Genomic DNA, 15,767 nt, shown 5'->3' with positions numbered 1-15,767 from the left:
TGACCCATTTTACATCGATTTCTTAAACTGCCTGTTCCCCTAAAATTAGATCAACTGGATTAGATACTTTTTCACTGAGACCAAAAGAGAGTTTCACTGTGTCGCAGAGCTAATTTAAGGACCTGAAGTATCACTTTATCTGGATCTTTTAAACTGTTAGCCTTTGCAGAAAAGCTGATTGGGATGGATTTCCTGAAAGGAAGATAAATTGCCATCATAAAACAGCTAACCTTCAATTTGCCAAAAATTAAGCACTTTACTAATAGACGATTGCAAAATATTTGCATCAAAATTGTGTTTTTCTCATACACGACTCTTAAAGAGCTCATCTTGCTAATTAAATTGGTAACAGGGCACATTTAAAAAAACAACTAAAGCTGTCCACATTATTATCATCTGTCAGACTTTGAGATTTATTTTATTTGAGCTCTGTTCTTGGAGTTGTTCCTGTGGTTTGCATTATATAGCTCCTACTTTTGTTCTGTTTGGATGGTGTTCCATGGATTTTTCTGCCATATTAACCTCCTTCAGTTGCATCACATTGGGTGACTCACCTGATTGTCCATGCACTTCCAGTGAAAGACAGCATTGCAACATAGAATAAAGAATGAAAATCAACTCTTCAAAACTTATTTCAGTGTTACTCCCCGTCATAATGCTAACCCTACCATTAAAGTTCATGGTTCATGGTGACAGCATCTGGCTACGAATGTCAAATATGTGGTGCATGTATTCTCAAATGTTCTCTAAACAATCAGCACTGTTTATGCAATTTTAACAAAAGTAGCTAATCACATATAAACGCTAGTATTTAAGTGTGCTCTTTGACAATAAAAAAGTCTCAAAAATATTGGGCTAATATCATTTATAAACACACGTTTATTTCTAGAATAGTAGTTCATGAATCATTCTCTCTGGGTGACAGGATGGGAATAGTACAACCGATCATCACTGGGCAACACAGAGGCACACAAAACTAACAATCATGCACACTCTTATTCTCAATTAAGGGCAAATTAGTGAGACCAAGTAACCTCACACTCATACAACCTCCATGCAGAAGTCCATGCAAACCAAGACTTGAAGCTAGGAACTTCTGGCTGCAAGCCAATAATGCCACCCACTGCTTTATCATGTTCACTTGTGAGATATACATTTTTTTTTTTAGAATATATTTTCAACATGTTACAGGGATGTATGTTTTAACTCAGACCTGAACATTTAAGAGAACTGGATGGCTGATGCATACATTAGTACCAACTGAGTCTATGTTGTCAAGCTGCAAATAGTGAACTAACCTTCTGGTTAGAATAGAAATTGTGCATTAATTTCATGGTAAAAGGGTAAAGATTTTGCAAACTTAGCTGATAAAATCTGTTCCATAAACAAGGTTGACAATCACTTCCCATTTGTCTGTTTCAAACTTTTAAAAAATAACTGCAATTTCTTTGCAGTAAATATTCTACAACTGTTGTGCTGTACCGTGACCCTGCAAGGAAAGTGGGTATAGGCAATGAATAGATGGATAGAAAATGTTTGCATTTTTCATATTGAAAAATGCAAACGTCTAAAAATTTACCCATATGCTTCAGACCATGCTCTTGCTTTCCTTCATATATTATCAATCTTCCTCTTATTTTAAATGCTTTCCCCACAAATGAAAGTTTGTTTGCTGTTTATTGAAAATATATACACAGGGGAATCATGTAATTGGCCACACTGGAACAGGTCAACCTGACAACACAGATTATAATATGAAGTCCACTGAGAGCACAAGAGAGTCATTGCAGACCAATTAACCTTTCCCTGATCCCACTTATCATAGAGAAACACTTGAGGCATTAGGAGGGACAGCCAAAGTGAGTGAAAATGAAGTGATCATGTGCATAATCATGATACAATAGGAACACACATGTATGCTGAGTATCCAAATGATAAAAACAGAGATGAAACAAATAACTGATCATTTTATTTATTGTTCTGCTGAAAAAATAAAAACAGGGATCCAAACTCTGATGCCACTTTCAGATTGTCATATAACACTTTGAACTGCCTTATTGCTAAAATGTACAATACAAATAAACCTAACTTGACTTGCCTAAACAATGGAATAAACTGGAAAGTCATAACTTCTTGAACCTGATTATGGTACTTTTTGCATTGCTGTAGGACACCAAGTAGCATTCGGTGTGCAGAAGACCGATGTTGCACTGAAGGGTCCACCAGACACACCTCAGAGGTCCAGTATCTCTAACTCAAGGAGTTCGGTAAATCTCCATGTACCATACAGTGTATGCCCTGATACGTTCTGCCTCAGCTACTGCAAAAGCCGTATTGAGGTGATCAACCTGTGGTTCCACTGAGGTCTTTAGCAAGCTCAAGTTGTTTAAAAAGTGACCTTTATCTCATTGGCATTGTTGGATCTGGTGCATCTCCTGTTCTTCTTAACAATACCCTAGAGTATCTATGGATTTCAGGTCCATAGATACTCCCTAGATTATCTATGGACTTCAGGTCAAAGAAATTTGCTGCAATTGAATTGAGTAATTGTTATCAAACCTGGCTGTGTTTGCCCAGTCCTACTGGAAACTCAAATCAGCATCTCTATAAACCTTACCATCAGAGGGAAGCATAACATGCTCTCAAATTACCTGTTAGCTGCTCTTACAGTGAACCAACACTGTGGTACCTCCTCACTGGCCCTTCAGTAGATTCTGCTCACCCTTCTTCCAGATTCTGGGAGTTTGATTTCTATCCAATAGCCAGGTTTACCTTCATTTGACCTTAGACTGTGTTATGAAAATTTCATTTATCAAAGAATGAGAATCTGTTTCAATAATTAGATAAAGATTCATCTTTGTCTCTAAGTTTCTTTATTCGAAGGCAAAAGCGTTTGAAGACTCGTCTCACTGAACGCAGTCAGGAGAAGAGCCCTGAACGACACACATCACGTCGTTATATAGTCACAGCAAGGAAAAGACCCACCCAAAGTCTGATCTTATCTCTATTGCCAGATGGACCACAAGGCAATCCTTACCCCCACCTCATGAACTATACCTCGCCTCTTGAAGGGGATGATTTTATGGCAGGAAAGAGAGCTGATACGGATTTCAGGAGAAACTTCTAATTCTTCTTTGTCAGTTAGTCATGAGTGCAGGATCAAACAAGTTTACAAACTACATTCCACACGTCAGTCCTTTGAGACAATTGCCAGGTTAAGTATTTTACCCAAGATGTCTACAGGTCTCTTTTACTATCACATCTGTGGAAACATCTAAACATTATCTGGAAACTTCTTTAATGGAAAAAACACATCTTGCAGAAATACAAAAACACAGCAGATATAATCAGTAAATAAATGGTAAAAAAAAAAAAAAGTGTCATCAGTTCCATCAAAGATGAAATAAGGATAAAAATGACATTTTCTATTAAAACTGCCAAGTAACTGTCCAGTTCTTCTTCTTGGACCAGGTACGACAATGTCTCTGGTTCAAGAGTGGCCTAACGCAATGAATGCTACGGTTATAGCTAATTGCTTGGATGATCTTGCATGTAGTGATTCTCAAGCTGAAGTTTAGACTTTAAAACCTTCCCTCAAACTATTTTATGTATTTTGCTTCACAATATTTGATCCTTTTGCTTGTGAACCACTTTCTACCACATGTTTTTTTCCTTCCCTCTAAACCTTCCATTGTTATACTTGGATGCAACACTGAAAACAATGAAAACCCAATGCTAAAGGTCGTTTCTCCTTTAGCAATGCCCTTTTGAAGCTTCACCTTCTTGGGGGGAATGTGTCAAGAACTGTCAGCTGGACATCTGTCATGTCTAAAAAGTAGAAATAATTAACTAAAAAAGAAAAAAAACATCACTTTGTATTGGTGTCATGTAAGACTAAAATTTTCAAGTGCCTGAAGTTTGGGTTTTATTTTTGCTAGACGTCATGAGCATCAAAGTTAACTCAGTGACAATTAAGTGTTTATTTCTGTGTAGCAAATCTACGCAATCAGTTAAACTTTTTGGGCTGACATTCTAATTTACTGAGCTGCACCAGTTTGAATGCTCACTTTTTTAAGTATGCAAATATTTCCCCTTGTTAATTAATATCATAGCTGCTGAAGGAGAGACACTGGGGAATTTAATGAGAGTTTTACAGAGGATTAGAGCCAGCTGAAGGGCAAGTGGGAGCATAACCGAGGGGAGAGAGGGATCAGCTGGCCGTTACATAAGTTCATTCTGTGGTCTGTGATTGTGTCATGAAAGGAATTTAAGATTAGTACTAATTGAATCTCAATGAGTCATTAGCTCCACCTCCCACCTGCTTTACCTACAGCCCACTGAAAAGTGATGGGAAATCATGTTGGCTCCCCCGTTCCTCTCTGTAAGCCACCGTCTGCCAATGAGTCTAATGCAGGTAATTATGTGGGAATGAAAGGCTGCTTGACTTTCTGGATGAAGATTGGCATCTTGATGCATGCAGGGGTGGACGGGTGGGGGTGCGGGTGAGGTGTGTCAGCTGTAAGTGGTGAGACAGAACTGTCGTGACATAAAGGGGAGGGATGATAAAGCCACACATACATAAGTCGGTACTTTAGGGCAATTTTCTTGGCTGATGGAGACATATGTTCCAGTGAGGAGCAGGGAACAGTGGAACACAAACTACTGAGGAAATGCATTTGTTTACAGCCGAAGGGGTTTTTATTTGGCAGCTTGCTGCAGGGCATACATGAACTATTCAGACCAGAGCTGCTGTTAGTGCCTTGAAACATGGGCTGTTTAACCTACCTCAGAAATCTTTAGCTCTGACATCTTAATAATCAGAAGTGCTTTATAACTCCTGTCTTTATTTCAGCGAAATAAAACCAAAATAATACAGTCTGACTCATTTAGTTTTATCATCATTGGTATTGTGTTGGGCCGCAGAAAACACTACTACTGTAAGCCTTGGGAATGTCATTGCTATTAATGTTATCGGTACAAAAATGTAAAATCTTTTTAGCTTGCTAAAACCCTAATTAATTTCAGAGTTTCTGCTCCTCTTTTTGTATGCTCCTCTAGTATCTTACATCTAAGCTTCAAAAACTCAGCATTATCTTTGTTGACTGACATTCAATTTTTCTTAGCAAGACCAGATCGGAATTTCATTCTTTCATTTTCCACCTCTATGCATATAAATGATGTCTAATCTTTCATTCATTTGTGTTAGTTCTTTGATGTTGCCAATTACGTATTTCATTATATCGGAACAAATTGTATACATGGCTTGCTATTTTACAAGAATTTGTTGAATCTCTTGACGTGGAATACCCAAATAATTTCAGTTCAGTCCAATTCAGTTCAATTGATTTGTGTTTTATTCAGTTTGCCTCAGTTTGTTTCAATTCTCTTCAGTTCAAGGTAATTCAGATTGTGTTGAAGTAGTTCAGATATTTTTGAGTCAATTTGATTTTATTAGTAATTTCTTCTCAAGTACAAGAGAAATTCAAAGGAACAAAATCAAGGCAAAAACAAGCAGAAGTTGTCATAAAGGTGTATAGACTTATACATTTGCAAGAGCTTTATGGATTCAAAAAAGCTAACATGTGCTGATGAGTCAGTTCAGTAAAATCTGCAATCATTTTTCCATTTTGTTTTTTGCTTTGCCTTTTCCATTTCTAATTTTTTATGCTCTCTGCTGAAGCGCTTTGGATTTTGTTTTATAGATGTGAAAGGTGCAATCAAATTTAATTACTGTCGATGCATAATAAGGAATATATCTTTCAAATGGGTGATCCAGGAAACTGATTCCCAAGCAAAGAGGGTGAAATCCAGTGTAGTTCTTGGCAAAATGTCTCCTCTGAGCCTGAGGAGCATCATTCTACTGCTGCAGTAACAGCAAGTACTTTGGCGTGGCCATAAATTACCTTTTGTTTAAACTTCTCCAGTCATACCTGCACCTCACAGGAAATAATCCCCTAAACGTTTAGCTGTCTAGGGGGCTAGCTGTGGTCTCCTGATCCTGTTGTCCTAATCCATACGGCTCAAAAGACACTTGCAGCTACAAGCCTCAGACTTAAAATGTCTTCTGTGAGCAAATCTTTTTCACATAAATAGATATGTCATGAATCTGACATCTTATCATGATTGTAGCCTGGAGATTAGTTGGAGAAGCTACAAAGCAAGAAAACAAACAAACAAAATCAACAAAACAAACTTTTAAAGTAAAGCCAAAGCATGTCCACTTGAGAATATTCCTTCTGTTTTCCAGCACATCTGCAGATATTTATGTTGCTGTTGGACTTCCTTTCAGTAGAGCAGTGACATGACTGTACTGTTTTTATTGTACTACTTGCACTTTGTGTCAGGATGTGCAGAAATAAAAGAAACATTGACTCTCTGAAAACGTTGCGGCACTCAGCCATTTAAAAACGCTCTGAGTAGAATATGAATGTTAACGGTTGACCCAACTCTTAACAATAAATCATTTTCATTCATGCAGAACAATGACTCTGTGTAGTTTCCAGGAAGATTAATAGCACATGATCAGTTTATCATGCTGCCTCACTAGTACACCTTGGTGTGCTGGTGTATTGATGTTTGTCCTAAATCCTGAAAGATACTGTCGGAGCCATTCATTGTCAAGAAAACCTATTACCTTTGTGGTTTACCCCAAGGACAATGCACCACAAAATTGACATGACATTGAACTTCTGTTTGGTGTTGGCATCATTCCCTTCAATGTTCAATGAAGATGGCTCACTGAAGATGGGTGGAATTAACTTCAGCTGACTGGCATTAAGTTTGCAGAAGCTTGTTAACGAGCCAATCACTGAATAAAGAGAGTGTTGTGGCAGTATTTTTTGATATTGAGAGAGCATATGATATGATGTGGAGGGAAGGGTTATTAATTAAAATTAGAAGAATGGGTATAAATGGTCATATGTTTAGATGGATTAAAAATTTTCTAGAAGAAAGACAAATACAAGTGAGGATGGGGAAGGATTATTCTGAAAGTTTGAATATAGAAAATGGGACACCACAGGGAAGTATAGTAAGTCTGTTATTATTTTCAGTGGTAGTTAATGATATGTTTAAAGAAGTAGAGGGTGGAATGGGATTTTCACTTTTTGCTGATGATGGAGCAATGTGGAAAAGAGGAAGAAATTTAGACTTCATTGTAAAGAAGCTTCAGGGAGCAATTTCAGTTGTAGAAAAATGGTCATATAAATGGGATTTTAAACTTTCTGCAGAGAAAACTAAAATAATGTTTTTTACAAGGAAAAGAGTTGATAAAAAAATTTGCTTAAAATTATATGGTCAGAATTTGGAAAGAGTTAAACAATAAAAATTTCTTGGGATGTGGTTTGATGAAAGAATGACATGGGGGTGTGCACAAGAAAATAATCGATAAATGTAGGAAGGTATTAAATATAATGAGGTGTTTAGTTGGAACAGAGTGGGAAGCTGATAGAAATTCATTAAAAGCAATTTATACTGGGTTAATTAGGTCAGTCTTAGATTATGGATGTATAGTTTATAACTCAGCAGAAGATACAAACCTCCATAAGTTAAATATTATCCAACATCAGGCTTTAAGAATATGTACTGCCCCTTTTAAAACATCTTCAACAGCAGCATTACAGGTTGAAATAGGAAAAATGCCTCTTAAAGTTAGAAGGGATCAATTATCTTTAAACTACTGGTTAAATTTACAGGGACAAAGAAATGATCATCCAACATTCGAGGTACTTAAACCTGGATGGGAAAAGGAAAAGAAACAGTTAAAGAGATTTGGATGGATAATAAACTCTAAGGTTAATGAAAATAATTTAAATCGGTTAAATATATGTCAGACAGTTCCATTACCTGCAGTACCACCTTGGATACTCCCTGATGCTCAAGTTGATTTTTCATTATTAGAAAAGAACAAAGATAAATATCACATTATGAATAAATATATAGTACAAGAATACTTAAATAAATATTATAACTATATGCAAATATACACAGATGCATAAAAAATACAGTTAATATCGTGGGGATAGCATTTATTGTGCCAAAGTTTCAAATTAAGGTAGGAAAAAGGATTAGTGATGGAGTATCGGTGTATACAGGAGAAATGCTAGCTTTGCTTGCATTAGCAAAGCTAGTTCAATCTATCATTTGCTCAGATTCTAGTTCTTCATTAGTCAGTTTGCAAAATTCAAAGTCAGAATTCTGACTTTAATCTTAGAATTCTGAGATTTTTTCTTGTTTTGTTTTTTTTTTATTTTTTGTTGTCATGTGTTCCACACTCCTTACCAGTTGGTGGGGGTGATTCTCACCCAACGTTTTTTGCCAACCGCCAATAAATTTCAACAACAACAACAAAAAGAAGAAGAAGAAGAGGGAGAAGAACAACGAGCCAATCATTTGATTCAGGTGTGTTGAAGCAGGGAAACAGCCGCTGACCTTACCACAGGGGCTACACAGTCTTATGTTAGCTAAACAGATCAATATGCAATGTGTGCTGTATCTGACATACACTAAAGATTTTATTTTAGCATTAACGGCTTTGAACTAAACTGTTACTCCTGTTAGCCACTCTAGCACCAAGTACAGCTAGTCAATCAACCATCGCTGTGTTCAGGGAAGCGCTGATTAATAATCGAGAAATAAATATCTGGCCTGGAAACTTGATATCGTGACGGATTGAATGTTATGTTTTTAACGTAATCTTTGCTCGTCTTGCGGGGCGCAGGCGGTTGCCACGGTAACAGGTGTGCTTAAACTACAAAGAGAGAGAGAGAGAGTAAAAAGGTAAGAGTGGTTTTGAGTTGATCACCTGTTCGGGTTATTTTACCTTTTTTTTTTTTTTTACCTTTGCTGTGGCGCATTACAGCCGCTGTAGTTTCTAAACGTTGGACTAATTACCTCTCGTTTGTGAGTAAATGTCATTCACAACAAACATCAAATAGAACAAATACATTTCATAAAATTTTAACAAACAAATGGCTTCTACCGCGGTAATTATGTGAAATTAAATGAATTATATCACAGCTTCAGAAGATTTACCTTTACAGAGCTCTTTGGTTCCTCCTATCACTCTGTAGCTTCTCATATTGACGTCATCAAACCAAATGTCAGATCTACGGTAACTGTCTGACACCTGCTGGCCTCAGGTTTGCAACCAGCTTGTGACTGAGAAACCAGTAACCTCCTCCGAGATGATGACATGAACTTGTTAGTTCCTCTGTCCATTGTAGTAGCTGATATATTGTGAAAATCCGGTAGAAATGATGCACTAATCAGTCATGTTTACATCGAAACAACGGCTGCGAGGCTTTGTTTGTGAGACTTGCGGTCATGTGGGTCGGTTGTGGGCGGAGCTTGGTAAGGCCCATACACCTGAAACTGCCAGTAAGAGTCTATTTGATTTGAGTGAATGAGGATAATATTCAGTCATTTAATTCAGGTATGTTGGTTTATAGGGACACATCCACCAATTGCAGTTTACCAGCCCTTGAGAAGTGACTTTGTACACCACAGATCTAAACTACTCAAATAGGTTTTCTCATTTTATAACCCCGATTCAATCTACTACATAACCATATCCCTTTCTTGTCTGCCATGTTGCTTGGTTTTTATGATGCTGTTTGTTCATCAGTGTTCTCCAACAAACCTCCAGGGCTTTTCATAGAACAGTTAGATTTATACCGAGGCTAGAATACAAACAGGATGGCTGTGTGTATTCTAGCTGGTCAATCTAATCGATTGACCAGTTAGACAACTTCTCAAGGCAATTGGTTGCTCTAGACTTTGGTTTTAGGATATCAGAGTAAACAGACTGAATACAAATGCATGCCAGACTTTCCAGCTTAGATTTTATAAACCATTTATCATTTCTTTCCACTTTAAAATCAATTTCAAAAGAAGCTTGTGGTTCTAAGGAGAGAAAATGTGAAAAACATTCAGAGGGTCCGAATAATTTTGCAAACCCTTGAAAGCATAAGGAATAGAAAGTTGTATTCAATAAGTTTACTTCTGAATATAAAATATTTGTTAATTCATTTACAAAAGTAGCATCCAAAAGAGTTGCATTAAATTGTAAACAAGGCTAACTTTGCTTCAGATGAATGTTTTGAGAGGGAAGGCTCTGCTGCAGCCATTACTGCACCAGAATCAACTTTTCTGATAACCACTTAATGGTTTATTGACCACCCGATGTCTTTCCTCCAGGTTAACTTGCCACTGTAAAATGAGTTTCTGTCTTCTCACTCTCGTCTCATCTCAGATGTTTAAAGTCTTCATTTTTCAGGCAGCTGTCTCTGCCCTCAGCTGGAGCTCTTATGCATATATATATATTTTTTTCCCACTCTCCTCCTCTCTTGTCTGTACAGTGTCATTTTCACTTTGAGGTTCTACTTCTTCTCAAGTGAATCACTTTGTGTTTGAGTCTTTTGTCAAGTAAAAATGGGGTATGATGTTCTCATTCATGATGTGTAATTTTTCTTATTAGCTGTTTATTTCATAAAACACACTATCAGGTGTGTATTCCTAAATTCACAACTACTCTATTTGCATTTGCTGGGAACCATAGCTGCAAGGTTATTGATGCAGCAAAGAGAAACTTTTCTTAATTAAATTCCAAATAGGCAGACTTGCTCTAGTGGTTTCCTGTACGACTTTGAGTAAAAGCACAAACTTATCCATATTGAAAATTCAACAATGCTCTTGCAAGCATTCTGAGAATTACTCCTGCAATTTGGTGTTTATTTCACTCTGTATACTTTTGTTTATGTAGTAGTAATGGGATTTTGCTGACTTTCTTTTGTGAGAGATCAACACAAAGTAATTTAAAATCGAGAGATGGCAGGGAAATTATACATAATTTTCTAAATATCTTACTATTAAAATAATAAAGTTGTGAATAAGTTTGAATCAGGGTTTGGTAATAAATGTATGCTTTCAGCTTTTAACATTTCTCAGAGCACTATTCAATCCAGCAACAAAAACTACAAGAGTATGGAACAACTGCACATTGAGCCATGTGACAAATGTATATTTTACATCAATGAAAGTTATCATTGACCTGAATAAATATCTGGTTGCTAAAGCCCTTAGAAACCTGCCTGATGCGTTTGCGGGTTAACCAAATATTCAACATAATGTGAGTTGGTGAGGTTTCGATTAGATATTGGTAATATTGTGTGAACAAGAGGCAGCACAATATAAAAATAACTGGTGTTTTATAATATTCCATCCAGGGTTGTTTCCAGCCTTTATAGATCCAGACTTTTTTTATAATTACAAGTCTGCCCCCCACTTCCTCAATGTCAGATTTTAACAGCCATGTCTTTTCCCACAGGTGTCGGATGAGTCATCTGACTCCCCAGAACCAGGGCCCGTCACCTGCATGGAGCCCTTTATGGTACGGAGGCTCTCCTGCCGGACAGTTCAGCTACCCCCCTTGGCCTTTAGACAGGCTGAACAGTACTACTTCGATCGGAAGCCCGAGCCGGACACAGTAACAGTTCCACCTCGGCCCACAACACTGCCATTACGAGCACCGCCGCTCATCGCCATCACATCTGCTGACACCACCAGGTAGGAGGATATTGACAAGTGGGCATCAAACAACTACATGGCATAGAATGAAGAAAACCTGAACAGCTTAGTCAGTTACAGAATAACCAATCTGCACCAATAAGTGGTGCCCACTGATGTCACATGTCACATGACCATATGAGAGATAAATCTCTCATATGGATTAATTACACACATAATAATGTTTTAAAACCTTTGCTTTGTTAACTCTGATAATTTTCTGTTCCCATCTAATGTAAACATAACATTTATATAAATTATATTACAGCACACAAGTCAAAAACTATTTTAATACAGAAATATGGGCTTAAAAAGCAAGTCTAGAACCTGCTTAAAGATTTTTATTTTCAAAAGGTACGATTAAGCTGACAAGTGGGCCTCTTGTAAAAAGAAACTACACCACTTTTACAAAGGACTCAGTAATTTGTCAAAATCAGTAAAAAACAAAAACGGTATTATGAAGACCAAGAAACACAGCAGGGGGGTCGAGAATTAAGATGTGGGAGCAAAACTCTGATTAAAGCATCCTTAAGTTGCAAAACAATATCCTGAGCTTTGGCCAGGCTAATGTGCTGTTGCAATTATCAGTAGTTGGAATTCTTTTTGTAAATAAATCAAAAAGCAATGTCTCATTTTATTTTCTATTTCGGTGGAAAACTTAAGCATTATTTTGTGTGGGTTTGTTGAAGACTGAAGTTGGCAGCTGCAAGGTGACAAAATGTAAACAAATTCAAGATGTGAGTTTTTTTGTCACTCTCTGAACTGCAGTACAGATACAGAAGTTATGTTCTTTTGCAGAGCATGTGCAGGCTTTTTACCATAAAATCATCACTAGACTGATGAATTCTGTGGACGTCATTCTGCTGAACAGAAACTTAATCGGTTGTATTCAAAACTCTCCCAGACAGAAGTGAAAACACAATCAAAAATATCGATATGTCAAGTTCTATTCAGGGAGACAGAGAAAAGCCTGGTTGTCAAAGATACTGACTTCAATGTACAAAGAATGCTGTATTTTATACTGTTGGTATTCAGAGAGGTCAGTGATACAAAATTCATCACCCATCTTTTGTCTTCTGGATGAGAAAATAACATTGTTGCCTAATTTTAGTACAGAGTACCATCCATTGGCCTCTATGTGTTCTAAAATTGTCATGACTATGACTTTGGTCTGCGCTGTCTTCAGATCAGCAACATACCTAATTCCCCATCTTTCTCAAAATTCTCACTGCTTGAGAAATACTTGAACAGAGCTTCAAATTAAGCGGAACCGTCATTTAACATTTCTTCCATTTTCCAATGATTGCAAAAAAACCTCTCACCTTTTCACCAAGAAAGTCTTGGGGAACATTTCGGTCTCACTGCAGCTCTTTTTCTTTGGTATGCTTTACACACAGAGCCATTGATTGATCTGGATGCCAAAGGAGAAGACAGTGACTAAATAAGTATTTTAGTTATGACATACAAATCAGTTTTAACTTTGATGTTATGTTTATTTCTGGATTTTTAGCTAATATTCTGCCTCTTCACATTGTAATGAAACTGTCATGTAAATTTGAGAGCATTTTGTAAGAGTGCAAACTTACAAAATGAGTTAACATATTTTCTTTTCCTTTGCTCCCTTATTCAAATGTTAGATCCACATTTTCTTCAGCAAAAGCTGGAATAAATACAAAACTGTAATCATAAATATAAGCATTTCAGCTCTGACGTAAGATTTCAGGGAGACTTCTACTTTCATTAAGTAACAACTTGAGATATAAAATAATTTAACAACTCCAGACACTTAGTTTGTACCGTAAAATATACTATTTTCTGCTGTGTTAAATACATAAATATGTCTTAAAAACAAATAATAAAGAGTATAGCATATTGAGCTGATCGTAAAACATGACACATTTTACTCCCAAAATAAAAGATGTTTTGCTGACAAAAAAAAAAAAATTGGATTCTTTCCAGCACTTTACAGTATTTCTGCTCAGCCTTTTTAAATAAAGAGATACTGCAGACATTCCTTGTTGAGGAAGCTCAGGTCCTTCAGTGTTTGCAGCAAGATGTTCTGTATAATCTTTAGGTCTGTTGTGGAGAGTGCAGGCTCATCTAGAGCCATCTGTTAGGGTATTGGCATCAGAGCAAGCTACTTAAAAAAGCTGATAAATAAGACTGCTTTGTTCTAAAGACCACCCAACACCCTCTGGAGCTGAGTTTTGAAAAAGGGTGCTTATTCAAATGAAAATCAATATGGAAAACCTTAACCAGCCACTTCATAAAACTGTAACTCCACAACACAACATGTCTGGCTATAACAGCTTCAAAACCCACAGAGCACAACAGGAGATCCTTCCTGTCCATCTATAATAACTGAAGAAACTTAGATAATGAGAGCTCCTACAACTATCTACTTTCCCTTTGATAATTTTCAAACCTGTGGCAGCCTGGCTGAGCTCGAAACCAAATTGTCTTTGCAACAGTTTCAGATGTGTATAAAGGCAACGTTACTGAGGTGTTTAAAGCTATAGATTTTTGGAAAGTATTAGTGTCATGCACTTGATATTTGACTTTCACTTGTGCTTATTCTTCATTTAGATGGCTGAAAATAGGGTTTTTTTTCTAATTACTGTAATATTTAAGATTTTTAATCAAGACGCAAGAAGTTTTCGAATTCAAATCCCAAACAGGAGTATTTGGAGTTTGTATGGCTTTTCCATGTACTTGTGTGGGATTGTTCAAGGTACTCTGAGAATCCAGAATCTACTAGGGAAGCTTAGGAATGTGATCTCTCTGTAGCTGGAAAAAACTCTGGTCCCCCTTTTTTGGGTAGGGGACCGCATTCAAAAAGGGGGACCGGTCTGCCAATCTAGGAGAACTGCCTCTAGTGTCCATGAAATATTACGTGGTCAATAACTAATCAGCAGAAACGTTTATTTACTGGCTACAATCCTTCAGAAGCTCCTCATGCTGTGCACTGATGCTTGTTCAGATGAGTCCTAGTCCACTCCTGTTAAAATTCATGAACCTATTCATTTGAGTTTAAACTCTATCTATATGCGATTAGCATTTAGACAGAAACTTGATGCAATAAAAGATGAAATATTATGATTTGAGGCAGAAGGTTTGATTGTTGTGTTTCTCTGGCAGTCATGAGTGATAACTAAGAGTTCCCCACATTAAATTTGTTTTCCAATTAAATTCCAAAAAATTAAGTTAATTATTCCTTTAATCAGAGTTGGTGTCTGTGTTTGCTTAGAGAACTAACTGATGACGATGTGGAGCAGTAGTGATAGATAACCCAAATATATGGGATGGGATGATTGAATTAAAGCAGGAGTTTTTAATAGATTCCTTGCAGAAGGTTGATGACATTACACAGCGATTGTAAAAGGACACGTAGATAAAGGCTTATGAATAGGCCGGAAGAAACAACAAAAATAACAATATTTTATGAATGATCAACAGCTGGTGGGGAAATATCCAACACTTCTCTGAGTCACGCTTGCTGTTATTTCAACAATGTTTCATCAACTCCCCATTTTACAAGACTTCACTGTAAAGTGGCAGAAGAAAATAACAAAAGATCCCACTAGTTGAAACACATTCTATATCGATGGTAATACCAGAACTGCATGTATAATAAGTCAAACAGAACAGAAAATAATAGTGGTGGTCAGACTGGAGGTGTTGTTTTTGTACAGGATTTTTCCACTGAATCACCTTGACCCTGACTCAATCTGCAGCACAACGATGAGACCAAAACATGCATTGAAGTTCTGACTGAAGAAGAACATGGAGTCATTGACCATAGTTAATTAAACCCAACTCCACTGAACACTGAAGAGGGCACTTGAAAACAGACAAGACAAAACGAAGAAGGTGTTACAACGAGCTGGAATTGTGTTGCTCAGGTTTTCAGCATGGGCACATTGTGTGTTGTTCACAATGTTCTGTGCAGGAGAAGTTTATTTGTGCATGTGTGTGTGTTGTTTCTCTTGTTTTTCCTCTTGAGAGGTGTCACTTGCACTTGTGATCTAGCTGGAATACATGTGACCAAAATTACGAAGGAGTACTTAGAAGAGCGGTTTCCCTGAAGTAGATGACAAATGGTTTTCTCGGATTTGTGATGATCCTTTCTTGACTTTTGTTGTACTGCATATTTTGTAAATAGGCGGTTACTCGATCGCTCTTCCTCTTTGCTGTCTGGGTAA

The 15,767-nt window shown here is 37.0% G+C and overlaps 1 protein-coding gene across 2 annotated transcripts in view; it reads left to right on the top strand.

Moving 5' to 3' along the window:
- pde4d (phosphodiesterase 4D, cAMP-specific) overlaps window positions 1-15,767 on the top strand; it is a 209,981-nt gene that overhangs the window by 37,163 nt on the left and 157,051 nt on the right. Inside the window, exons 1-2 of one of the 2 annotated variants that reach the window (XM_028033351.1) lie at window positions 8,337-8,400; window positions 11,327-11,565. In XM_028033351.1, coding sequence (XP_027889152.1) covers window positions 11,375-11,565 — 191 coding nt within the window. In that variant the 5' untranslated portion in view covers window positions 8,337-8,400; window positions 11,327-11,374. Of the gene's footprint in view, window positions 1-8,336; window positions 8,401-11,326; window positions 11,566-15,767 lie in introns of those variants that run through there. The other variant, XM_028033348.1, reaches the window with a different exon arrangement.

The sequence above is a fragment of the Xiphophorus couchianus genome, chromosome 12, assembly GCF_001444195.1.
Source record: "Xiphophorus couchianus chromosome 12, X_couchianus-1.0, whole genome shotgun sequence".
In the NCBI taxonomy this organism is placed as follows: Eukaryota; Metazoa; Chordata; class Actinopteri; order Cyprinodontiformes; family Poeciliidae; genus Xiphophorus; species Xiphophorus couchianus.
This window is presented reverse-complemented; position numbering and strand designations above follow the sequence as displayed.